Below are 26,175 nucleotides of genomic sequence, written 5' to 3' on the forward strand. Positions count from 1 at the left end.
TAAAACTTTCCTGAGTGAGATATTTGGTTGTTATTGCAAAATTGGCCTTTTCTAAAACTTACTGTTCTTATATTGTATTTTCTCCCAAGTCCAGATGCTTTCTAAAAGTCAAGTCACTTGAAAAGTTAAAAAGTAAAACAAAAAACACATGTACCTTAGTAGTAAGGTACTCTCTAGAAAATAAGAGAAACATAATTTTATTATGAAGCTATAATAAAATGTTTTAAAAAATATATTTTATTGATTTTTTACAGAGAGGAAGGGAGAGGGATAGAGAGTTAGAAACATCAATCAGCTGCCTCCTGCACACCTCCCACTGGGGATGTGCCCGCAACCAAGGTACATGCCTTTGACCAGAATCAAACCTGGGACCCTTCAGTCCGCAGGCCAACGCTCTATCCATTGAGCCAAACTGGTCAGGGCTATAATAGAATTTTTAATAATTTTTAATATCTATCATAATTTTAACATCTGGAATTGTATTCCTTTGGAAACTTTAATATTATGTTTTAAAGTTTATGTGAATATTTTGCTAAATTAATTACTCATAAATCTAAATCTTGACTTGCCTACATAACTATAAAGAGGATATATTGGGAGGGAGATACAACTGAGTACATGCAATTTTAACAATTCCTTTGAGGTTATGTAACATTTCTGCCTTAAGAATTGGAATAAATTGTATATCAGAGTAACTTGAAAAGAGTTGAACATATTAACATATCAATTTTTAAATAAAAGAGAAAAATCAAGCAAGTTTATTTAAATTCGTTTCATTGATTAGTACCTTCTCACAAAAACGCCCCCAGAAGACACTTTCTTCTTCACTCGCTTCTTCTCTTTGCTTGACTCAAAAGAAGAGTCATCTTCCTATAAATGACAAAAAAAGAGAACCAAGTAAGATTTCTACCCTAGACACATTTTATCTTTCTATTTGTTCCAAAAGAAAAAATTAATGATGCTAATATTTCCAACTCTAGATTAAAGTAAAATAAAACAGTGTCAGGAAGTTTGCCATACAGATCAGGTTTGAGGTGATACATGTCTGGAACAGAACTAGCTCACCCTTGGTGACTGAAGAAAAAATTTCCCATGAAAGGAAAATATGTAACGTACCCAAATCCCTACACTATGTCACATGAGCTGTCCACAAGGACCACATCATGGCTGTCTTCACTCACAGAAGGGAGCAAGGGTAAAGTTTCCCCAGTGTACTTTCTGCCTCTTCTCCTGAGACCAGGTGGCCTGAAATACAAGTACCACTGGGTTTCCTGCTGACGCTGTCACTCAATTATAAAAATACTCCACCTCTTTTCCTGTATTTGTTCTTTGTATCTGTTTCCATATTCTTTTCTTTTTAGCTTCCTTCTAGAGATTTGTCCTTTTCATCTATAACTATAAGCATTTTCCTATATTCCACATTCCAAATTCATAGTTCCAGCTGGGAATTATGAAAAGTGATAAGGCTATGGAATCAAAAGTTAGAGATTGAATACTGATCCCACCATAACTAGTTGTGTGAATTTAGACAACTCCACTCTCTGAGCTTCAGTTTCCTCAGATGTTAAATGAGAGCAGATCAAATGACATGTGATAATATGTGTAAGAACTTTGTGTTACAAATGTAATCTGAACAAAGGGATACTATGACAACTTCCATGCTAGCTTTCTATTCTTAAAATTGCTCCTTTGAGAAACTGACAATTTCTTACATGGATTCCACTCAAAGCACTTTATTTTGGCTATTTAGAATGTTAAATTATATTTATATATACTCCCTAATTGCCTTAGAATTCTTTATTACTCTGCAAATATTTTTTCCTTATATGGTACAATAATAAGAACAACACTGCACATTTATGAACCAGGCTGCTGTTCTAACCAATATATATGTAGATATATATGTAGATATGTGTGTACTAGAGGCCTGATGCACAAAATTCATGCAAGAGTAGGCCTTCCTTCCCCCGGCTGCTGGCACCAGCTTCCCTCTGGCACCTGGGACCCGGACTTCCCTCGCAGCCCTGGCTTCATCTGGAAGGTCATTTGGAAGGATGTCCAGTCTAATTAGCATATTACCCTTATATTATTATAGACTAGGGGCCCGGTGCACAAAATTCGTGCATGGGGGTGGGTCCCTCAGCCCGACCTGAAACCCTCTCCAATCTGGTAGCCCTCAGGGGAGTCCTCTCCAATCCGGGAGTTTCTGTCTGTCTTTGCAATCATATGAGCGAATTGTCTGAGACCCCTACCCAGTTTGGTTTGGTGCTCACAGAATAATAGAGGTCTTTTTTTTTTCTTTGCTCCATTGGTGGAGATTTTCAGGAAGTTCAGGATATCTTCCTTTTAATTTTTCCTCAACACTCTGACTTTACTTATGTCTCTCACCTTTGCTTTCCCTCCATCCCCCACCCACAACAGTAACTTGCTCCAGGCTCACTTTGCTCTAGTGTCTAGAGATCCTGCAAAGCTTCTACCATCAGAACTACAATTCCCAGCCATCCTGGTGCTCCCCACGCTATGGGCTTCTGCTTCCGGTCCACGGGCTGCCACCAGAACTATGATTCCCAGAATTCCTGGTGCTCCCCGCACTTTTGGTTCTGGGAACTTCAGCTGCCCCCAGGCCAGGCTGACAGGACCGGACACTCCAGTGGTGTCCCCGGGATCCTAGCCACTCGGCATCGGCGTGCACACGCACTGGCCACAGGCTCTGAGTGGCTGGGGTCCCGGGGACGACCGCCACATCCCACCCACCCCCCGGCCGCTCAACGCCCGTGCACATGCATGCTGCCCACAAGCCCGCCATCTTTGTCGGTTTAATTTGCATACTCACTCCTGATTGGCTGTTGTGGAGGGATGGTCAACTTACATATTTATATTATTAGTATAGATATATGAAGGAATATACATAGATATATATTCATTTAAACCTTACAACACTCTAGAAAATATAAATTATTACCTCCAGTTTACAACTAAGGCAAAGAGAAGTTAAATGATTTGTTCAAACCAAAAAAGGGTTGTAGCCAGGATTCAAATCCAGATATCCCCAGTCCAAAACTTGAACTCTTCACTACTCTTGTATACTACTTCTTGAGAAAGATAAATGTGTTAAGAAGGACACTAACCGCCGGCATGGAATTGGGGACCTGAATATCTTCCAGGGTCTGCCTGAGCTGATCCACCTCTGCTCGACACTCATCCAGATGACTTTCTAGTTTTTCTCTCCGCAGTCGTTCGTACTGCAGCTGGCCCTGCAGCTCTTGGATAGTCCTGTCAAAAATAGATTTTGTTTTCAGTCAGTCTCCAATATGAACTAAATATGATTTTGGTAAGAGTGAAAAGCATCCATGCACTGTATTTAAGGCAAATAAAAAAAAATAACTGTACAGTGGGGCCTTGATTTACGAGTTTAATTCGTTTCGTGATGGAGCTCGTAACTCAAATTACTCATATGTCAAATCATTAAAGTGAACGAGTGAGACACGTGATGCTGGGCTGATGTTGTGGTGTTCACTGTGACGTTCGCTGCGCCAACTAGCAGTGGGGTATCTGAAGCTGGCTCGTAACCCGAATTTTAGCTCGCAACTCAAAGCAAAAAATTGGCCGAGAGACGGCTCGTATCTCGAAAAACTCATTAGTCGGGACACTTGTAAGTCAAGGCCCCCACTGTATTCTACAAATATGTATTAAGAAGCTACGTGAACCAACACTAATCTAGATACTGGGGATCAGCAGTACACCAAATGGGCCAAATATGCCCTCAAGGTCTTGCCTTAGCAGTGGAGGAAGACAGACAGGAAAGAAAATAAGAAATTATGGTATGTTGGAAGTTGATAAATGCTAAGGGAGAAAAAATAAGCAAGAAAGGGTCTTATAAAATGTTGTTGAAGAGGGCATTAACACTTCATACACAGTGGCAGGGAAAGCCTTACTAAGAAGGTGCTTTGGAGCAAAGTTCTAAAGAAATGAGGAAGATGATCAAGCAGACCTCCAGGGGAAGGGCATTACACACAGAAGAGCGGGTGTAAAGGCCCTACATCAGAAGTATGCCTGGTGACCTGTTAGAAAACCAGAGGCCATGTGATTGGAATAGTTTAAAGTATAAAAGGGATAGTAGGTCAGAGAGGTAAAAGGAATCCAGTAAAGTAGAGCTTTTACTCTCAGTGAAAAGGGAAGCCACTGGAGGATCTGAGCAGAGAAATGGCATGAATTGATTTAAACTTTTGTTTTCTTTTTCTTTGCTTTTTGTGTGTTTTTTCTATTGATTTACAGATACTTTACCATCCTTGCATCCCTGAAATAAACCCTACTTGGTCATGGTGTATGATCTTTCTAATGGAATGCTAGATCTGATTTGCTAAAATTTTGTTGAGGATTTTAGCATCTATGTTCATCAGAGATACTGGCTTGTAATTCTCTTTCTTTGTAGTGCCTTTATCTGGTTTGGGGATTAGGGTAATCCTGGCTTCATAGAAAGAACTTGGAAGTGGTTCCTTCCTCTTGAATTTTTTTTTGGAATAGTCTGAGGAGGATTGGTTTTGATTCTTTTTTGAATGTTTGGTAAAACTCCACTGTGAAGCCATCTGACCAGAGCTTTTGTTTGCTGGAAGTTTTTTGATGACTGCTTCAATTTCCTCCATAGTTATCAACCTATTCAGATTTTTTTATTCTTCCTGATTGAGTTTTGGAAGGTTGTATTTTTCTAGGAATATGTCCATTTCTTCTAGGTTGACCAGTTTGTTGGAATAGAGTTGTTCATAGTATATTTTACAATCCTTTGTATTCCTGTAGGCTTTTGTTATTTCACCTTTTTCATTTCTGATTTTGTTTATTTGGGTCCTCTCTCTCTGCTTCTTGGTGAATCTGGCTAAAGGTTCATCAACCTTGTTTATCCTTTCAAAGAACCAGCTCTTGGCTTTATTTATCTTTTGAATTTTGTTTTTGGTCTCTACGTCATTTCCACTCTGATCTTCATTATTTCCTTCCTTCTGCTCACTCTGGGCATTTGTTGTTGGTCTGTTTCTAATTCTTTAAGTTGTAGAGTTAGGTAATTTATTACCAGTTTTTCTTGTTTTTTGAGGTAGACTTGTAATGCTATGAACTTCCCTCTCAGGACTGCTTTCTCTGTGTCCCATAAATGTTGGGTTGTTGTGTTTTCATTGTCATTTGTTTCCAGGATGTTTTTTACTTCTCCTTTGATCTCTTTGATAACCCAATCATTGTTTAATAACATGCTATTTTGCCTCCAAGTGTTTGAATTTTTTGATTATTTATATTGTAGTTATTTCTAATATTAAGCCATTGTGGTCTAAGAAGATGCTTGATATGATTTCAATCTTCTTGAATTTGAAGAGACTTTGCCTGTGTCCCAATATGTGATCTATCTTTGAAAATGTCCCATGTGCACTTGAGAAGAATGTATTTTCTGTAGCTTTGGGGTGAAATGTTCTGAAGATGTCGATTAAGTCCATCTGATCTTGCAAGTCACTTAGGATTGTTGTTTCTTTGCTGATTTTTTGAATAGAGGATTTATCCAGTGATACCAATGAGGTATTAAAGTCCCCTACTATGACTGTATTGTTGTCAATCTTTCCCTTGATGTCTTCCAGAAGTTTTTTCATGTATTTGGATGCTCCTACATTGGGTGCATATATGTTTACCAGAGTTATATCCTCTTGTTGTATTGATCCCTTTAGTATTATGAAGTGGCCTTCCTTATCACTTGTTATCGCCTTCACTTTGAGGTCTATTTTGTCAGATATAAGTATTGCTACCCCAGCTCTTTTTTCATTTCCATTTGCCTGAATGATATTTTTCCATCCCTTCACTTTCAGTCTGTGTGAGTCCCTTGTTCTGAGGTGGGTCTCTTGTAGACAGCATATATATGGGTCATATTTTCTTATCCATTTCGCCACTCGATGTCTTTTGATTGGAGCATTTAATCCATTTATGTTTAAGGTTATTATTGATAGGTACTTGTTCGTAGCCATTTTTATTTGGACTTAAACATAATATGGGAAACCATAAAAATCTTAGCAAAATCCATAGACAGCAAAAAAGCAGGCAAATGTCGTAGCAATATCTTTACTGATACAACTCCTAGGAAAATGGAAACTAAGGAGAAAATAAGCAAATGGGACTACATCAAAATAAAAAGCTTCTGCACAGCAAAAGAAACCATCAACAAGATAATAAGAAAGCCCACTGCATGAGAGAACATATTTGCCAATGTTATATCCTATAAGGGCCTACTCTCCAAAATTTATAGGGAACTCATACAACTTAACAAAAGGAAGATAAACAATCCAATCAAAAAATGGGCAAAGGACCTAAATAGACACTTTTCGAAAGAGGACATACAGAAAGCCAAGAGACATGAAAATATGCTCAAAGTCACTAATCATTTGAGAGATGGAAATCAAAACGACAATGAAATACCATCTCACACCTGTCAGAATGGCTATCATCAACAAACAATAAGTACTAGCTATGTGGAGAAAAAGGAACCCTCTTGCACTGCTGGTGGGAATGCAGACTGGTGCAACCACTGTGGAAAAACAATATGGCGTTTCCTCAAAAAGTTAAAAATGGAGCTTCCATTTGACCCAGTAATCCCAATTCTAGGAATATATCCCAAGAAATCAAAAACACTAATCAGAAAGGATATATGCACCCCTATGTTCATAGCAGCACAATTTACAATAGCTAAGATTTGGAAACAGCCTAAGTGCCCATTAGCAGATGAGTGGATTAAAAACAGTGGTGCATCTACACATGGAATACTATGCTGCTGTAAAAAAGAAGGAATTCTTACCATTTGCAGCAGCATGGATGGACATGGAGAGCATTACACTAAGCAAAATAAATCAGTCAGAGAAAGATAAATATCACATGATCTCACTCATTTGTAGAATATAATGAATAACATACACTGATGAACAAAAATAGAGACAGAAACATCGAACAGACCATCAAACTTCAGAGGGAAGGCAGGGAAACGTGGAGGGAGTAAGAGATCAACCAAAGGACTTGTATGCATGCATGTAAGCATAACCAATGGACACAGACAGTAGGGGGGTGAGGGCATGTGCTGGGGGGTGGGGGTAGCCAGGGAGAGGTCAATGGGGGGAAAAGAAGACATATGTAATACTATATGTAATACCTTAAATAATAAAGAATTTTTTTCTTTATTAATTAAGGTATTACATATGTGTCCTTATCGCCCCATTGCGGCCCCCCCCCACACACACACACACTCATGCCCTTACCCCCCCTGGTGTCTGTGAGTCATCAAGAAGGCCCCTGGTTTTTTAAAAAAATTTAAATTTTGCCCCAGTTTACTAGTCTCTAAAATCCCACTGAATGAGAAGAGTATTTTGGCTTAAAGCTTTGTCTTCTACTCAAATTCCCAAATATCCATGGAAGGATAATATATTAACCCTTATCAAAGATTTAGATATTACTCTGAATGCATTCACCAGACCTTTTACTGAGTCAATATTCAGAAGAAAACAGAGAAAAGGGAAGCGGGAGGTTCTAAGAGTCTGAGGGAAAGAGACCCAACCAACGGAGAGGGCGGAGAAAGAGGAGAATCCTCTGTACAGACCCAAGTTTTGATTAAAAGTCTTCTCCCCTGTCTCCCGTTGTTCCCTGTCCATTCTGAAAAGCGGACCGACAGCAGAGAGGCAGTGGGAAGAAATAAGCACTAGGCATCTTCTATTCCAGCAGCCATTAATTAAGTAGAGAGGCACCAAATGTGCAGAGAGCCAACTTAGGGAGCAGGGAGTAAAGGATGCAACTGCTCACTGCCTCTGGACACAGAGCATCCTCTGATGAGGTACCACAGCCCTGGACCTCAGATTCATGAATAAGCAGTCCAATTTGATAGGGATGGTTATAGATACGTTGATTGAAAAGCTCAAAGTAGCTGTGATCTCAAAAAAACAACAACAACAAAAAACCACAAGTCTACAGAATTTCAATTTTACAAGATGAAAAGAGTTTTGGAGATAGGTTGTACAAAAATGTGAATCTATTTAACACTACTGAATTGTACTTAAAAATGGTTAAGATGCTATACTTTATGTTATGTGTATTTTAACACACACACACAAAAAAATCTTAATACCTTCTCCATCTGGGGACTTAGGAGGAAAACAGGATAGACTCTTATGTCCTTTGGTGGGGATAACAAAACAAGTTGTTGGTCAACAAACCTTCACATGGCATTTAGAGAGAGAACTAAAAAGAAACCATTAAAGTTTGGAGGACATTACTTTTCAGACTCCAGCCGTTCTTTCTTCTGCTTTAAGTCTTCTTCTGTTATCCCTCCCAAGTGTTTATAGTTGCTCTCAGCAATTTCCAGGAGGTGTCTCAATTCTACAATTTTCTTATAGGCTCTCACTGCAAGACAGAGTTGCATAGAAACCTAATTTAGACAGGTGCTGGCAGTATGCTCATCCTGTAGCCTATTCTTTCTCTAAAGCCAGTGTCTGTGTGGTTTGGGGAGGAGGTGGAGGGAGGTGGCATACACACAGAAGGATAAATATCAGTAAATAATATTTGGATGAACAAGCAATGATAAACCTAAATGGAGGGTTCTCCTCCTGCTCTTGGAGGGTGTATCAGACTGTTATGACTTTTAATACTATGAACAAGGAAGTTTAAAGACTAGCAGTGGTTTAGAGTAGTGGTATATTACAGGACCATGCGTAATCTATGATACGACAAAAATTAGAAAAATTGAAATATGCTGCATTTATTTAAAACAATAACTAGCCCAGCTCCCAAATTTTATGATCAGTTACTTGTAATATCTATGCAAGAGGATACTGAGAGAAGGAAGTGTGTTGAGAGCAGCTTTTAGCTATTCTCCAACTATCGAACCTTCTATTCTGTATGGTAGTGCTTCTCAACCTGGGGTGATTTTCTCCCCTAAGGACATTTGACATCATCTGGATACATTGTTGCTTGTGAACTTGATGGGTGGAGGGGAATAGGTAACTGGCATCTACAGGCTCAGGTCAGGTCTCTTCTCAAATGTCACTCCCTTAGAGAGGACTCCTCTAATGGTTATCTTATCTATAGCACCAATCTACTTTATTTTCTTTATGTATCTATTTTCTTATTATCTGTCACCACCACATCTCCAGAAGGTAAATTCTGGGTGATGTTGGGGATTTTATATTGTTCACTGTTTCTCCAATAACTACAACAGTATCTGGCACATTGTAGACAATAAATATTTGCTGCTATTATTATCTGTAAAAAATCACTTGCCAACTAACCATGGAAATCCTTGGGATGTCTCTTCCTGTTTCCTATGATCCACTTAAATAATGTTTCCTCTTATATAACATATTCCTCCTTGAGGGAAAGAGATCATGTCTTACATTTTTTATATGTTCAACAACCCCTAGTACCAAAATTATACTAGTTCTTGTTCCCCCCAAAATGAAAGTATTTTACTTTGTAGATAATAGCTATCTTTAGGATAATTTTCAAATTTGGAGGAAAGACAATGGCTATGGCATTTCTTAAAGAACAAATCACAACAGAGTTGGCACACTTACTTCTGGCATCTGTTTTATCCGACTCATTAAGATATAAATCATTCTTAGCATCAGTGCTTCCCTCAACACCATGTCTTATAAAACACTTCATATCATCTTCATCAATTTCATTATCATCTACATCATATTTCTGTAGCCCTTCTAATAGCTTTACTGCTGCTAAATGGGCAAACCTGTAGAAAAGAATCACCAATGAACAAGAACCACAATTTTCAAATTGAAACTGCAGTTTGAACTTAATTTAAGTAATTACACTTTGTACATTATGCCACCAACCCACCCATTCAGTAAAGGAACAAAACTATACCTGAATCTCAGTGCCAATTTGATGTACTATATCCAGCTAGTAGTACATGGGAAACTCAGTTATTCGACACTAAGGACAAGTGATCATTAAAGACAGATTCTATCATTTTTATTGGCAAAAACCCAACTGAAAGAGGAGACCAAAAGAGAATTGCTAAATTGAACAGAAAGTTCAAAACCACCCTATTTGATCGCCTGCATTTACTACCTTTTTCTGATGGCCTAATTTAGATTGTAGAATTAGTTATGGTTCCATTTTTAGGGATAACTATAGCTCTAGCACCCTTAATCTTGATTCTTCTTCAACCCAAAGCACTTGACATGGCTTTGAAATTTAATGGAAAAATAATGACTTTCCATCCATATTTTCTATTTTCTTTGCTATTTCCTACATCTCTGAAGCTTCCAATAATATACCTTTGATTTTGGAGTTGTTGTAATTGCATGTAATCTGCATATTTTTCCACAGTTTTCCTAATCAAGATGTTCAATGCTTTCTCTTAGGACAAGGATAATTACTCGCTAACCACAAAAACCTCAAATTCTATGTTTTCCATAACCACATAACTACACACACGTACATACATATATTCATACTTTTCACCAGGTACTGAAAATCATTAAAGATATAGAAATAAACATATGTAGGAAATTATAAGGTTAACAGAAATCATTAGTTCTATTACTAGGTTGTAATTTAACAGCTTTCATTTACTGAGTACTTGCTTTATACAGATTCAACATTACACTTTACACCTAGCCTTTTGGTGCATGAATGAAAAAAAATGTGGGCCAGAAATTATTATTAACTCCAGATATATTCGTAGTATTAAATCACCCATATAATACTGGTATAAAGATAAACAAATAGACAGATCAATAGACAAAATATGAAGCCTAGAAATAACCCCACACAAATATGGACACTAACTTGGACAAAGACACAAAGGTAATAAAGTGGAGAAAGGACAGCTTTTTCAACAAATAGTGCTACAATGATTGGATATCTATATTTAAAAAAAAAAAAAAGAACACTTTGGATGCATACCTCAAAATGCATCATAGACCTCAATGTAAGACCTAAAACTATACAACATCTAAAAGAAACCAAAGGAGAAAATCTTTGTGACTTTGTTTTAATTGACAATTTCTTAGCTATGATACCAAAAGCATAATCCATAAAAGAACAAATTGATTAAAAAAAAAAAAAACTTCTGCTCTTCAAAGACATTGTTAACAGAATTAAAAAAACAAGCCTAAACTGGGAGAACATTTTTACAAAATAAAAACGTAAGGAAAAAACTAGTATCCAGAATATATAAATAGCTTGTAAAGCAATAATAAGAAAACAACTCACTTTTAAAAACTGGACAAAAGATCTAAACAGTCACTTCACCAAAAGAAAATATACAAATGGAAAAAATGTATATGAAAAAATGCTCAAAATCAAAATAATTTTTATTAGGAAAATGCAAATTAAAACCACAATGAGATGCCACTGCACACCTACTAAAATCACTAAAATCAAAGAACCTGACAACAGAGACTTTTGGAATGTCAATGCCTATGATCACTTTGGAAGCACTTTGGCAGCTTCTTATGAAGTTAAACATACCCTTAGCATATGTCCCACCAATACTACCCCTAAGTATTTACCCAAGTAAACTTAAAGCTTATATTCACACAAAATCCTGTATGTAAATATTTATAGCAGTTTTATTCATAATCACCAAAAAATGGATACAATCAAAATATCCTTCAACAGGTTAGTGGATAATCAAACTATGGAATACTATAGAATTCTACATCTGATGGAAAACTGTTCAGCAGTAAGAAATGAACTACTAATACATACGAATTCTCAAAATAATTATGCTGGCTTAAAGAAGCCAGCTATATAATAGTACTTACTATATGATTCCATTCATAATAAAACTCTAAAAATGCAAACTAATCTACAGTGACAAAAAGCAGACCCGTGTTTGCTTAGGGAAGCCAGCAGTGGGAGGGAGGGAGATTAAAAAGGAGCACAAGAAAACTTTTGGGGGTCATGAATACTAGAGGCCCGGTGCACGAAGTCATGCAAAGGTGGGGTCCAGCCGGCCCACCCCATTGAGAGCTGATCAGGCCGGCCAGTGGGGGAAAGGGGCGGTGGGAAGTTGGCCGGCTGGCCCCGCCTCTGATCGAGGATGAAGAGCACCCATCATGGTTAGGACTGGCCGGGAGGGAGGGGCTGTGGGCAATTGGGGGGGTGTCAATCAGGGCCCTGATCAGGCCAATTTGCCTCCCCAGTGCATGTCATAGCAACCGGTTGTTCTGGTGTTCTGGTCTCTTGGCTTTTATATATATATATACTAGAGGCCCGGTGCACAAAAATTTGTGCACTCGGGGGGGGGGAGGGGTTCCCTCAGCCCAGCCTGGGACCCCTCAGGGGATGACCACCTGCTGGCTTAGGCCCGCTCCCCAGGGGATTGGGCCTAAGATTGCAATCAGACATCCCTCTGGCAGCCCAGCAGCCCTCGGGGGATGTCCACTTGCCAGCGGGGAGCAGGCCTAAACTGCAGTCGGACATCCTTAGCATTGCTGAGGCAGGAGAGGCTCCCACCACCACCGCTGTACTGGCAGCTGGCAGCCTGGCTTGTGGCTGAGCAGAGCTCCTCCCATGTGAGAGCGCCCTGACTACCAGGGGGCAGCTCCTGCATTGAGCGTCTGCCCCCTGGTGGTCAGTGTGTGTCATAGTGACCAGTCATTCCCAGTCCTTCTGCTGTTAGGGTCAGTTTGCATATTACCCTTTTACTATATAGGACAGAGGCCTGGTGCATGGGTGGGGGCCAGCTGGTTTTCCCTGAAGGGTGTCCCAGATCAGGGTGGGGGTCCCGCTTGGGTGCCTAGCCAGCCTGGATGAGGGGATGATGACTGTTTGCAGCTGGTCGCACCCCCTTCAGGGTGGGGGTCCCCACTGGGGTGCCTGGCCAGTCTGGGTGAGGGGCTGAGGGCCGTTTTCAGGCTGGTGGGTGACTGATGCTCCCAACCTCTCCTTTTTTTCTTTTCTTTTTTTTATTCTGGGATTTATTTACCTTCTATGGCTGTCACTGGAGCTGAGAGCCCGCTTTAGCTCTGAGGCTCGGCTCCAGCTCTGAGACCTCGGCTGCTGAAAGCAGGTATCTGGGATTTATTTACCTTCTATAATTGAAACATAGTTGCAGCTCCAGCTCTGAGGCCCGGCTGGCTGAAAGCAGGTTTCTGGGGTTTGTTTAGCTTCTATAATTGCAACATTGTTTCTTAGAGTGCAAGCTCAGAGCCCAGCAGCGGCAGGCGGGGAACCTTGGCTTCCTCCATCACTGGAGCAAGCAAGCCTCCTGTTCGCTTCAGCTGCCTGGCTGCCGGTCACCATCTTGGTTGGCAGTTAATTTGCATATCACCCTGATTAGCCAATGGGAAGCATGTCGGAGGTACAGTTAATTACCATGTTTGTCTATTATTAGATAGGATATATAGATGGTTGCTAGTCATTGTGACAAACCCAAATTTCCAAATGCCCCTCCTCTAGGAAAGGGGACGACACTTCCTCCTAGTTGAGAATCACTGCTTTAAAGAAAAGAGTTAATATACTGTCAAATGTCTATTCAGCTTGAATACTGTCATTCTCTTAGCATTTGACAATGTCATCCCATTGAATCTTCAAAGATTTCCAAGTATAACAGAGTATACACAAAACTTTAAAAACAAAACCAAAAAGAAAAAAGTGAAGCATATAGGGATACCTCTTAGCCACATCGCTGGGTTTCTCCCCTGCTTTGTTGGTAATATTACTGTCTGCTCCCATTTTAATTATCCACTGCAAACATTCTATGTGGCCTTGTCCAGCAGCTGTAAAAACAAACAGAAAATACACAAAAAGTTGTTACTAGTAGCAACTTTCCAAACTTTGAACACCATTAGAGAGTACTTTCATAAATACTGATACTTGCAATAACCAATAAATTGGGCAGATGTAATTTTCTCCATTTCATTTATTCATTCATCAGACAAACATGTAATCAAATATATACTGTACCCATCACCTATACAGAGAACTTTACATACAGATATAAAAGTTGAGGTTCAAAGAAGTTATTTCGTTAGCATCACACAGCTAGTAAGTAATGGATTTGAAACTATAATCTAATTTTTTCTAATCTTATTGAGTGACTGTCTGCTGGTATTGATAGCTCCTGACCAATCTTCTATCACAGAACTTATTCCTCTGACCCTCACAACTCAAAATTTATAGATCCCCAATTACCTAAACTATTTACACCTTTTTCTAAATCTTGCTCTTCAGACACATGCACTTGATATTAATTTTCACCTCCACAACACTGCTTATGTGTCTTCTCACCTAGTGTACATCACTCAACTCTATGCTTATCTGACTTCTACCCATCCTTCTAAGTCCATCTCAAGACTCAGGGAAACTGGGACAGGGGGACTTAATAAACTTAAAAGAGCTGAATTTAGGTCTTCTAAACAATGAGACTGAAGGACAGAACAGAATTAGCAAGTGGCTGGCACATACAGACCTGCAACAAATATCTATAGATTTGATGAGTGAATGAAGAAAAATAAATAAATGAAATCTAAGCTCTGCTCTTACCAACTGTGCAACCTCAGTCAAAAAACCTGGTTCCTCTGGACCTCAATTTTCTCATCTTTTACACAGATAATTTCATATTTATAAAGCAGCAGTGATTTACACTGCTGGCTTGTAAAATTACAGTAAGGATTGAACATGACAGTTAAATGTTATATAAACATAAGGTATTATTTATGAATTCCCATGAATATTTCCTCAATAATTTAACACTTAGCAACTTCTGTTCAATTTCTACTCCTGAATTCCACTGCATGTATTTTAACAACCAAAAACTTTTTGCCATTTATTACATCCTGACTTATACAAATCTCTAGTTGCTCATGGTATAAGTATATAGCTCCTTAACAGTAAGGTCTAGATCTCACGCGATTTTCATGGTGTGGGCACATGACTGGTACTGAATATATATGTACCTCTGTAAAATAAATCAGAGCATGAACTTTTGGTATGGCTTGGTGTCTTAAAAAGTTAATCTACCTCCAATACTGGGAATAGAGAGGAAAGGACACAAAGCCAGATCCAATGACAAAGCAAACCCCATCACTATAGCCCTATGGCCCAGCTTACAAAAGGTCTACTAGTATAAGCACTCTTATCCTACCTTTCCCGAAATGACTCAGGTCCATCTTCCAAACTCAGAATTGGCCCCTGAGGAGCCTGGGGCTTCTCTTTTCGCTTGTCTTTTCTCCTACAGCAAATCCAAAATAGCTAACAAAGAATACTACAGGATTTCCCATACCTGTAGACATAACCCTACTTTAAACAAAAACAGCAACATCTTTTCTCTGTAAGAGTTACAAAACCATATTTATGAATCCTGAACAATGGTGAGCTTTATAAAACAGAGTTTAACCCAACATTTCCATTTTATTACACAGTTAATATTGGGGGGGGGGGCGCTAAGTAATTTGTCTACAATGAAATACAATAAAAGAATTTTTATCTAAGATCCTTATTATATATTGATTAGAATATATTTATTAATTGGACCAATGTTTTATATGAGAACAAGAAAAAATTATGCAGTGGCTAGAAATTTTTAAAAAATGATTTGAAATAATTAAAGCTTAGAAGTAAACGAAAGAGAAGTCATAGTAGATTTAAAAATCATTAAATGACTGATACTGCAGCTTATTTACTGAATCAAAATTAAAATAAAAGAAAAAGAAGCAGATAGACTGACAACATGTTAATTAAATTATAAGGAAACTTTTATTTACCCTGATTTAGCATACAGATACTCCACAGAAAATAAGATAATGTACACAAAAATTTCCCTTCTCCTGCTCCAGCCACTTATCACCCCTCCACCATACCATGTGATCCACCCTTGGCCCCAGGAGTTCTTACGGACAAACTGACCAGAGAAGGGGTAAAGGGCAAACCCTTTTGGTTCCTCTTCACTTTCACCCTCTCACCTTCTCACAATAGCTGTAACCCAAACACTCTATTGTTGTACATCAATCTCTTTAGAACCTTCTTCCAGTTCCCTCATTTCCATCTCAGTTCAACTGGTAAAGAACTGACTGATAGGCTGAAAACCATCTGGCAAGTAAAACTTACTTTAATGTATCATCCCCCCAAAGATGCATTATAAATACCGTGAGTGAGCCTCTCTTTTGCTTCTCCTAAATGACACCCCACATACACACTAGGAATAAAAACTGGTTGTACCTAGGTCATAAAATGGGGGCTTTTCTCCAGGGCAGCACATTTTTTAAAAACCACAATCTTTTATGCACATTTTAAGTATCCACTCCATTCATAAATCCCATAGTGAAAAGCTTTAATGCCTAGACAGCTAGTAGAGGTGGATGGAGTGAGATTCTCCAAACTACAGAATAGCATTTACCAAAGTGGGACCCCTCTATGTATAAGAGAAACCCCTTTCACTTCGCCTTCTTTCTGCCCCAAATACCCTTTCTCTTATAAAACTACTAGAAGCCAAGTGCACGAATTCATGCACCAGTGGGGTCCCTCAGCCTGGCCTGCGAGATCGGGCAAAAACCAGCTCTCCAACATCCCTTGAGGAGTCCTGGATTGTGAGAGGGTGCAAGCCAGGCTGAGGAACTTCACCGGTGCAAAATCAGGGCCGGGGAGGGACACAGGAGGTTGGCCAGCCACGGAGGGACCACAGGACGGTTCCAGAGTGTTCAGCCGATCTCGCTCAGTCCCAATTGGCCAGACCCCAGCAGTAAGCTAACCTACCAGTTGGAGTGTCTGCCCCCTGGTGGTCAGGGCATGTCATAGCAAGCAGTTGAGCAGCCTTAGCATATCATTAGCATATTGTGCTTTGATGGGTTGAATGGCCAACTGGGTAGACCAGACACTTAACATATTAGGCTTTTATTATATAGGACTAGAGGCCCAGTGCACAAAAATTTGTGCACTCGGGGGGAAGGGGGGGTCCCTCAGCCTGGCCTGTGCCCTCTCGCAGTCTGGGACCCCTCGGGAGATAACGACCTGCTGGCTTAGGCCTGCTCCCGGGTGGCAGAGGGCAGGCCCAATCCCTAGGTGAAGCCCCTGGTTGGGCTCAGAGCAGGGCCGATTGGGGAGTTGGGGCGCCGCCCCTTGTCATGCACAGAGCAGGGCCGATCGGGAGGTTGCGATGCCACCCCCAGTCACGCTCAGGGTAGGGCCGATTGGGGGGTTGGGGCACTGCCTCCTGTCACACTCAAGGCAGGGTCGATGGGGAGGTTGCGGCGCCACCCCGTCACGCACAGAGCAGGGCCAATCCAGGGGTTGGGACGCTGCCTCCGTCACGCACAGAGCAGCGCCCATCAGGGGGTTGAGGAGCTCCCCCGTTACTCAGAGAGTAGGGCCGATAGGGGAGTTGGGGCGCTGCCCTCTATCACCCACAGAGCAGGGCCGAACAGGGGGTTGGGATGCCACCACTCTCACACTCAGGGCAGGGCCGATGGGAAGGTTATGGCTCTACCCCGTCACACACAGAGCAGGGCCCATGGGGGGGGTGGGGGGTTGGGGCGCCGCACCCTGTCACACACAGACCGCAGGGCGATCAGAGGTTGGGGAGCTCCCCATATCAGGCACAGAGCAGGGCTGATCAGGAGGTTGAGGCGCCTTCCCCTGTCATGAACAGAGCAGGACGGATAGGGAGGTTGTGGCCCCACCCCCTGTCACACACAGAGCCACAGGGCGATCAGGGGGTTTGGGCACTGCCCCTTGTCACGCTGATCCTGGTGCCGGGAGGCCTGTTGGCTCCGCTGATCCCGGTGCTGGGAGGCATATTACCCTTTTACTATATAGGATAGAGGCCTGGTGCATGGGTGGGGCTGGCTGGTTTGCCCTGAAGGGTGTCCTGGATCAGGGTGGGGGTATTCGGGGTGCCTGGACAGCCTGGGTGAGGGGATGATGGCTGTTTGCAGCTGGTCACACATCCTTCAGGGTGGGGGTCCCCACTGGGGTGCCTGGCCAGTCTGGGTGAGGGGCTGAGGGCTGTTTGCAGCTGGTCACACCCCATTCAGGGTGGGGGTCCCCACTGGGGTGCCTGGACAGTCTGGGTGAGGGGCTGAGGGCTGTTTTCAGGCTGACGGGTGACAGAAGCTCCGGACCGCTCCTTTTTTTCTTTTTTCTTTTTTAATTCTGGGCCAGCTTTAGCTCTGAGGCTCCAGCTCTTAGGCCTCCCCTGCTGAAAGTAGGTAATCGAAACAATGTATAACTCCAGGTCTTACTCCAGCTCTGAGATCCCAGCTCACTGAAATCTGGTTTCTGGGGTTTTTTTTTTTTTTAGCTTCTATATTTGTTAAAATGTTTCAAACTGCAGGCTCAGAGGCCTGCAAGGCAGGCGGGGAAGGTTGGTTTCCTCCGTCACTGAAGCAAGCAAGCCTCATGTTAGTTTCAAGCTGCCTGGCTGCCGGCCGCCATCTTGGCTGACAGTTAATTTGCATATCTCCCTGATTAGCCAATGGGAAGGGTAGCGGTTGTACGCCAATTACCATGTTTCTCTTTTATTAGATTAGATTGGTACACATGGTGCTTAAGATTCTTAAGATACATTATAAATTAAATGAACTTTAATGATTAAGCTAAGAACCTAAACAACAGTAACATTATTTCATAATTTATGAAATAAATAACAACCAGAAGTTATTTATAAAATAAAATCCTATTCAAACACAGGACTATATTAACAAGACTACTGTCTTTTTATTGTTGTTGTTAATCCTCACCTGAGGATATTTTCCCATTGCTTTTTAGAGAGAATGGAAGGGAGGGGGAAAGGGAGAGAGAGTGAGAAACATGGATGTGAGAGAGACACATGGATTGGTTGCTTCCCTCATGGTCCCTGACCAGAGCCAGGTTCAAGCGTGCAACCAAGGTACAAACACTTGACTGGAATCGAATCTGGGACCCTTCAGTCTGCAGGCTGATGCTCTATCCACTAAGCCAACTCAGCTAGAGCAACATTACTCTTTTTACTCTAAGACTTTTACAAGAATACCAGCCATCACATTATTTAAAAAAGTATAATATCACTAATGAAGCAAAATAGAAATTTCAGGTGCTAGAGGTTAAAGATTTGGCTTTTTATTTTATAAATGAAAGGGATATTGGCAATAATAAATCCTAGAGATATATTCCCTGCACTGAGTTGACAATCTGACAAGGTCTGACTAAAAAAAAAAAAAACAAAAAAACATGGATCAATCTTTTAGAATTCCACATAGAAGGAAGTGCAGAGAAAAATTGCACATATCTAGAAAACGTGTTCATATCATGTTGATATTTCTATAGAAGAAAAAACATTTTTTGCAGAGTATTAGAATAAAGAAAATTCTCCTAGAGGTTGCTCGTTTGATTTCCCATTACATACCCGGTTTCAGGCTCAATCCCCAGTGGGGGCCGTGCAGGAGGCTGATCAATGTTTCTCTCTCTCTCTCTCTCTCTCTCTCTCTCTCTCTCTCTCTCTCTCTCTCTCTCTTCCTTTCTCTATAAAATCAATAAAAACATTTTTAAAAGATAGATATGGTTTTAGCATGAACAGGACATTTTCAGTCCAAAGAAAATGTTACTCCTAAGAAATTTCTCTAACCGTGAATTTCACATCTTAACTACATGACAAAATCAAAAGAGAACTTCTATTGGAATTACCCTCAAATGTGAAAATGTGTAAATATCTGACATCATAAAAGGAGTATCACACTTGAATTAAAAATTAAGCACTCTGATCCTGGCCGGGTAGCTCAGTCGGTTAGAGCATTATCCTGATACACCAAGGTTGTATCCCTGGTAAGGGCACATATAAGAATCAACTGATGAATGCATAAAAAAGTGAAACAACAAACTGATGTTTCCTTTCTCTCTTTCTCAAATCAATTAAAACATTTTTAATTAAAATAAAATAAAATAAAAATTAAGCATTCTGCCATGCATTTTCATGTGTTTCTGATGGGTAATTATTTTAAAAGGTAAATAATTCAATAGCAATTGTGTCAGAATTGAAAATTAAACAAGAATCATAACTTGCCCTAACCAGTTTGGCTCAGTGGACAGAGCGTCAGCCTGTGGACTCAAGGGTCCCAGGTTCAATCTGGTCAAGGGTATGTACCTTGGTTGCGGGCACATCCCCAGTAGGGAGTGTGCAGGAGGAAGCTGATTGATGTTTCTCTCTCATCGATGTTTCTAACTCTCTATCCCTCTCCCTTCCTCTCTGTAAAAAAATCAATAAAATATATATTTTTAAAAAACAACAAAGAATCATAACTCACCTTTATGCATAGGAGTTGATCCATTATTATCACGTTCATTAATATTGATTACTCCATCTTCTATTAATTTCTTAAGCATTTCCAAATCACCCTTAAAGGCAGCTACATGACCTGGAAATGCTAAACCTATGAATAAAAAATTCAGCATTTCAGTAAACACATGAGCGAATTCTTTTTTTCTGCCTTAAGCGGGTGCACATTTTAGATTTCAATATTAACTGAAGTATGAGAATGTTATATTGAAATTAGTTCTGTTAACAACAAAGTAATAAAAAGAGAACCACAAAATAAGATTATTATTAACTGTGTAGCCTGTCCACCCCTCAGGACCTCAAACATGCTAGTAGTAGTATTATACCAGAACTATTCTTAGTCATAGTCCCTTTTACCCATGGCTCTGCTCACAAAAAACACAAAGAGATGGTCATTTTTGACCCTTTGCATAAAGACATACTTGGCTCAAGTCCTACATTAGCATAAACCACTCTTTCCCTCTGTTTGCAAGGAAGTGAAGAAAGTAAACCGTAAGTAAATGAAGTACAGGTATGTATATACACATATACAAATATATATATATTTATATGTATGTATGTATATATATATATACATATATACACACACACACACACACACACACACACATCGATGTGTGAATGTACCTGATCTACTAGTGCCTAGAATATCTATCGACACTAATAAAAGAGAAAAATGGTAATTGGCGTACGAGCTACCCTTTTCATTGGCTAATCAGGGCTATATGCAAATTAATTGCCAACTAAGATTGGCAGTTAACTGCCAACTAAGATTGGCAGTTAACTGCCAACAAGATGGTGGTTAATTTGCATATGTAGGCACAATGCAGGGAGGCGAAAGGGAAAGCAGGAAGAAGCCCCCTGCCACTGACAGTGATCGGAAACCCAGGGGGGAGCTAAGAGCTGGGGGCAGGGCAAAGGCGGCCCTGGGGCCACCTTTGCCCTGCCCCCCAGCCATGATCAGAGAATCAGGCGCCTCTGCCGCCCTGGCCAGTGATAGCAGGAAGTAGGGGTGGAGCCAGCGATGGGAGCTGGGCACGGTCGAAGCTGGCAGTCCCAGGAGCTAGGGGTCCCTTGCCTGGGCCTAAAGCGAAGCCCACGATCGCGGGGCCGCTGCAGCTGAGGGTCCCCGCTGCCCGGGCCGAACGCCTCAGCCAGAGGCGTCAGGCCTGGGCAAGGGGCCGATCCTGCGATTGGAGGGTGATGGGGGTCAACGCCTGAGGGCTCCCAGTATGTGAGAGGGGGCAGGCTGGGCTGAGGGACACTCCCCCCGCACACACACCCAGTGCACGAATTTCGTGCACCGGGCCCCTAGTGTATATATATAAAAGCCTAAGTGATGGTTACAACTGAATGACTAGAACAACTGGAACAACCGGCCAATAGCTATGATGCGCACTAACCCAGACCTTGCTGCTGGGGCCCTGACAGTCCCAAATCTGGTTCGCCCACACCCTGGACCCAGACAGGAGGGAGAAGGGAGCCCGAATCCTCACGGAATCAGCCAATGGTTAGCTTGCTTCTAGCACCCTGACAGCCCCGCACCCTGGACCCAGACAGGAGGGAGGAGGGAGCCCGATTCCTTGAGGACTCAGCCGTTGGTTAGCTTGCTGCTGGGACCAACCTCTCGCGGTCCCTCCCCCCAGCAGGCCAGCCCCCTCCCTTCTGATCAGCCCCGATCACAGGTTAGGCTAAAGGACCCCACCTGGGCATGAATTCATGCACTGGGCCTCTAGTAGTAAATACTTGATAATTTTTTTTTAATAACAACTACATATATTGAGCCCTTACTGAATGCCGGGAACAGTTGTAAGCATTTTCTTTTCTTTTTTTTTTTTTAATTAAATCTTTATTGTTCAGATTATTACATTTGTTCCTCTTTTTTTTCCCCCCATAACTCCCCTCCTCCCAGTTCCCGCCCCACCCTCCGCCCTCACTCCCCACCCACTGTCCTCATCCATAGGTGCACGATTTTTGTCCAGTCTCTTCCCACATCTCCCACACCCCTTTCCCCCCCAAGAATAGTCAGTCCATTCCCTTTCTATGTCCCTGATTCTATTATAATCAACAGTTCATTCTGTTCATTAGATTATTAATTCACTTGATTCTTAGATTCACTTGTTGATAGATGCATATTTGTTGTTCATAATGTGTATCTTTACCTTTTTCTTCCTCTTCCTCTTCTTAAAGGATACCTTTCAGCATTTCATATAATCCTGGTTTGGTGGTGATGAACTCCTTTAGCTTTTCCTTATCTGTGAAGCTCTTTATCTGACCTTCAATTCTGAATGATAGCTTTGCTGGATAAAGTAATCTTGGTTGTAGGTTCTTGGTATTCATCACTTTGAATATTTCTTGCCACTCCCTTCTGGCCTGCAAAGTTTCTGTTGAGAAATCAGCTGACAGTCGTATGGGTATTCCCTTGTAGGTAACTGAGTTTCTTTCTCTTGCTGTTTTTAAGATTCTCTCTTTATCTTTTGCTCTTGGCATTTTAATTATGATGTGTCTTGGTGTGGTCCTCTTTGGATTCCTTTTGTTTGGGGTTCTCCGCGCTTCTTGGACCTGTAAGTCCATTTCTTTCACCAGGTGGGGGAAGTTCTCTGTCATTATTTCTTCAAATAGGTTTTCAATATCTTGCTCTCTCTCAACTTCTGGCACCCCTATAATTCTGATGTTGGTACGCTTGAAGCTGTCCCAGAGGCTCCTTACACTATCCTCGCATTTTTGGATTCTTTTTTCATTTTGCTTTTCCGGTTGGATGTTTTTTGCTTCCTCGCATTTCAAATCATTGACTTGATTCTTGCGCTCCTCTGGTCTGCTGTCGGGCGTCTGTATAATATTCGTTATTTCAGTCCGTGTATGCTTAATTTCTCGTTGGTTCCCCAATATAAGATCGAGGGTCTTATTAGTTTTCGTGTAGATCTCATTAAGTTTATCGACAGCTTCTAAACAGTTCTTGAGAGACCTTAAAAGTGTGGTTCTGAACTCTATTTCTTCCATTGACAATTTTGTCCTGTTTCTTTGTCTCCGCATTTTGTTATGCTTCCTTGGTGTACCCCCTAGTGGTCTTTGTTCGAAGTCTTATAGTTAAATCTTGATTGTTGTAGCTAATTCCAGGGAGGGTTTGACCTCCAGGCCAAGTGGCTATGAGAATCAGCTGTGTCAGCAGTGAGAGAACTTCTGTCCTCTAGGAAGGTGCTAATCTAGCCTTTGCCTGAGGCTATCTGGCAAATGCCTCTGTGCAGGGCTTGGGCGGGGCGGGTCGCACAGGATCAACAGGGTGGGCCGGAGAGAACAGTTATGGCGGCTCTCAGTCCTGTCCCAAGGGGCTCTGCCTCTCTGAGTCCCAGCACCCGCTGCAAAGCTGGGAGAGAAAGCTGCACTCGCTCTGACCGAAGCCAGACAGTCCCGCTTCTCCCGTTTGAGTCTGGGTCCCTAAAGACTCGCCCGGATCTGGTGCTCAGAGTCTGCGACTCCCTCCCGATTGAAAACAACAACCGCGCCCTCCGCCGCCAGCCGGCTCCGCACACTCCGCACCTCAGAATTTGACTTCACCACTGCGCCTCCTCTGAGTGTCCGTGTGCGTTTCTCTTTCCTCCTAGTTGTAGGATTTCCACTCAGCCAGCGTTCCTGTGGTTCTGGGTGATGTCCGTTCCGTGTTTTAGTTTCACTTTTGAAGTAGTTGTTCAAAGCAGCAAACTCCGGCGTTAACCTATGCCGCCATCTTGGTTCTCTCTCCCTGTAAGCATTTTCAAGGACTGCCTCATTTAAGACTCTTAGCAACTCTGAGATATAGCTATTCTCATTTTCATATATGGAAAAGAAACAACTTAGAATAGCCAAAGAGTATGTTAAAAAGAACGAAGTTTGAAACTTATAGTCTCATTATAAAGCAACAGTAATCAAGACAGGGTAGTACTGGCAAATAAACAGATATATTAGTACTAGGGGCCTGGTGCACGAAATTCGTGCACTGGGTGTGTGTGCGGGGGGAGTGTCCCTCAGCCCAGCCTGCCCCCTCTCACATACTGGGAGCCCTCAGGCGTAGACCCCCATCACCCTCCAATCGCAGGATCGGCCCCTTGCCCAGGCCTGACGCCTCCGCCAGAGGTGTCAGGCTTGGACAGGGGACCCCCATCTTCCCCTGATCACTGGCTCTGGCCCCCGCCCAGGCCTGAGGCCTCTGGCCCAGGAATCATGCCTGGGCAGGGGACCCCCATCTCCCTCTGATCGCTTGCTCCACCCCCCGCCCAAGCCTGACGCCTCTGACCCAGGCTTCAGGCCTGGGCAAGGGGACCATCATATCCCCCCAATCCCCGGCTCAGGCCCCTCCCAGGCCTGATGCCTCGGCCAGAGGAGTTGACCCTCATCACCCTCCAATCACCAATCACCGGATCGGCCCCTTGACCAGGCCTGAGGCCTCCGGCAGAGGTGTCAGGCCTGAGCAGGGGACCCCCAGCTCCCCGCGGTTGCAGGCTCCGCCCCTGCCCAGGCCTAACGCCTCTGGCCTAGGCGTCCAGCCCGGGCAGCGGGGACCCGCAGCTGCAGAGGCCCCGCGATCGTGGGCTCCGCTTTAGGCCCAGGCAAGGGACCCCTAGCTCCTGGGACTGCCAGCTTCGACCGTGCCCAGCTCCCATCACTGGCTCCACCCCTACTTCCTGCTATCACTGGCCAGGGCGGCAAAGGCGCCTGATTCTCCGATCATGGCTGGGGGGCAGCTCTTAGCTCCCCCCTGGGTTTCCGATCACTGTCAGTGGCAGGGGGCTTCTTCCTGCTTTCCCTTTCGCCTCCCTGCATTGTGCCTACATATGCAAATTAACCACCATCTTGTTGGCAGTTAACTGCCAATCTTAGTTGGCAGTTAACTGCCAATCATAGTTGGCAGTTAATTTGCATATAGCCCTGATTAGTGTAGATGATAGAATGCAGAGGCCAGAAATACACCTATACATATACACATGGCTGATATTTTATAAAGCTGCTTTCCAAAAATATGGAGCTAGGACAAGTGGCTATATTTTTTTAATTAAAATCAACACTTTATTTCATTCAATACATCAAATTTAACTTGATGTAGAGATCAAAGATAGAAATTAAAAAGCTAAAACTGTAAAATTGCTAGAAAACATAGGAGAATATCTTGCTGACCTTGGGGCAGGCAAATATTTCATAGATATGACACAAAAAACACAAACTGTAAAATATTGACAAATTGGACTTTATCAAAATTTAAAACTTTTGCTCTCTGAAAGACACTATTAAAAACATGCAAGCTTCAGAGTGGGAGACAATATCTGCAACACATATATCTGACAAAACATAATGAACTGTCAAATTTTCAATAATTAGTAGACAATCAATCCAAGAAAAATGGGCAAAAGAATTAAATGCACACTTCATAAAAGAACATATATGAATGCCCATATAAAAAGATGCTCAATATCATTAGTTATCAGGAAAATGTAGATTAAAACCACAATAATATAACACTTCACAGCCATTAGAAAGGCTAAAATGAAACATGACCATATCAAATGTTGGGAATTCCATGGAGCAAATAGAATTTTCATGCGTATCTGGTGGGGATGTAAAGTGATATAACTACTTTGGAAAATAATTAGACAACTTTTTAATGTTAAACATACACCTACCATATACTCCACTCCTATGTATTTAACAAGAAAAATGCAAACATATGTCTATGTAAATGTTCAGAGCAGATCTCTATTATTAATGACTAGAGGCTTGGTGCACAAAATTAGTGCACGGGGGAGGGGGAGGTCCCTCAGCCCGCCTACACCCTCTCCAATCTGGGACCCCTAGAGGGATATCCGACTGCCCGTTTAGGCCCAATCCCAGCGGGATCGGGCCTAAACAGGCAGTTGGACATCCCTCTC

General features: G+C 42.0%; 1 protein-coding gene across 9 annotated transcripts in view; it reads right to left on the minus strand.

Moving 5' to 3' along the window:
- Window positions 1-214: 214 nt before the first annotated feature.
- Window positions 215-26,175, minus strand: part of ANKRD42 (ankyrin repeat domain 42) — a 54,422-nt gene continuing 28,461 nt past the window's right edge. For 5 of the 9 annotated variants that reach the window (XM_059708293.1, XM_059708294.1, XM_059708295.1 and 2 more), the window contains 6 exons: window positions 20,247-20,372; window positions 13,646-13,751; window positions 9,576-9,748; window positions 8,280-8,406; window positions 3,129-3,273; window positions 215-870 (listed from right to left, as the gene is read on the minus strand). In XM_059708293.1, coding sequence (XP_059564276.1) covers window positions 781-870; window positions 3,129-3,273; window positions 8,280-8,406; window positions 9,576-9,748; window positions 13,646-13,751; window positions 20,247-20,372 — 767 coding nt within the window. In that variant the 3' untranslated portion in view covers window positions 215-780. Of the gene's footprint in view, window positions 871-3,128; window positions 3,274-8,278; window positions 8,407-9,290; window positions 9,370-9,575; window positions 9,749-13,645; window positions 13,752-20,246; window positions 20,373-26,175 lie in introns of those variants that run through there. The other 4 variants (XM_059708296.1, XM_059708300.1, XM_059708298.1 and 1 more) reach the window with 4 other exon arrangements.

The sequence above is a fragment of the Myotis daubentonii genome, chromosome 9 (assembly GCF_963259705.1).
Source record: "Myotis daubentonii chromosome 9, mMyoDau2.1, whole genome shotgun sequence".
Lineage (NCBI taxonomy): Eukaryota > Metazoa > Chordata > Mammalia > Chiroptera > Vespertilionidae > Myotis > Myotis daubentonii.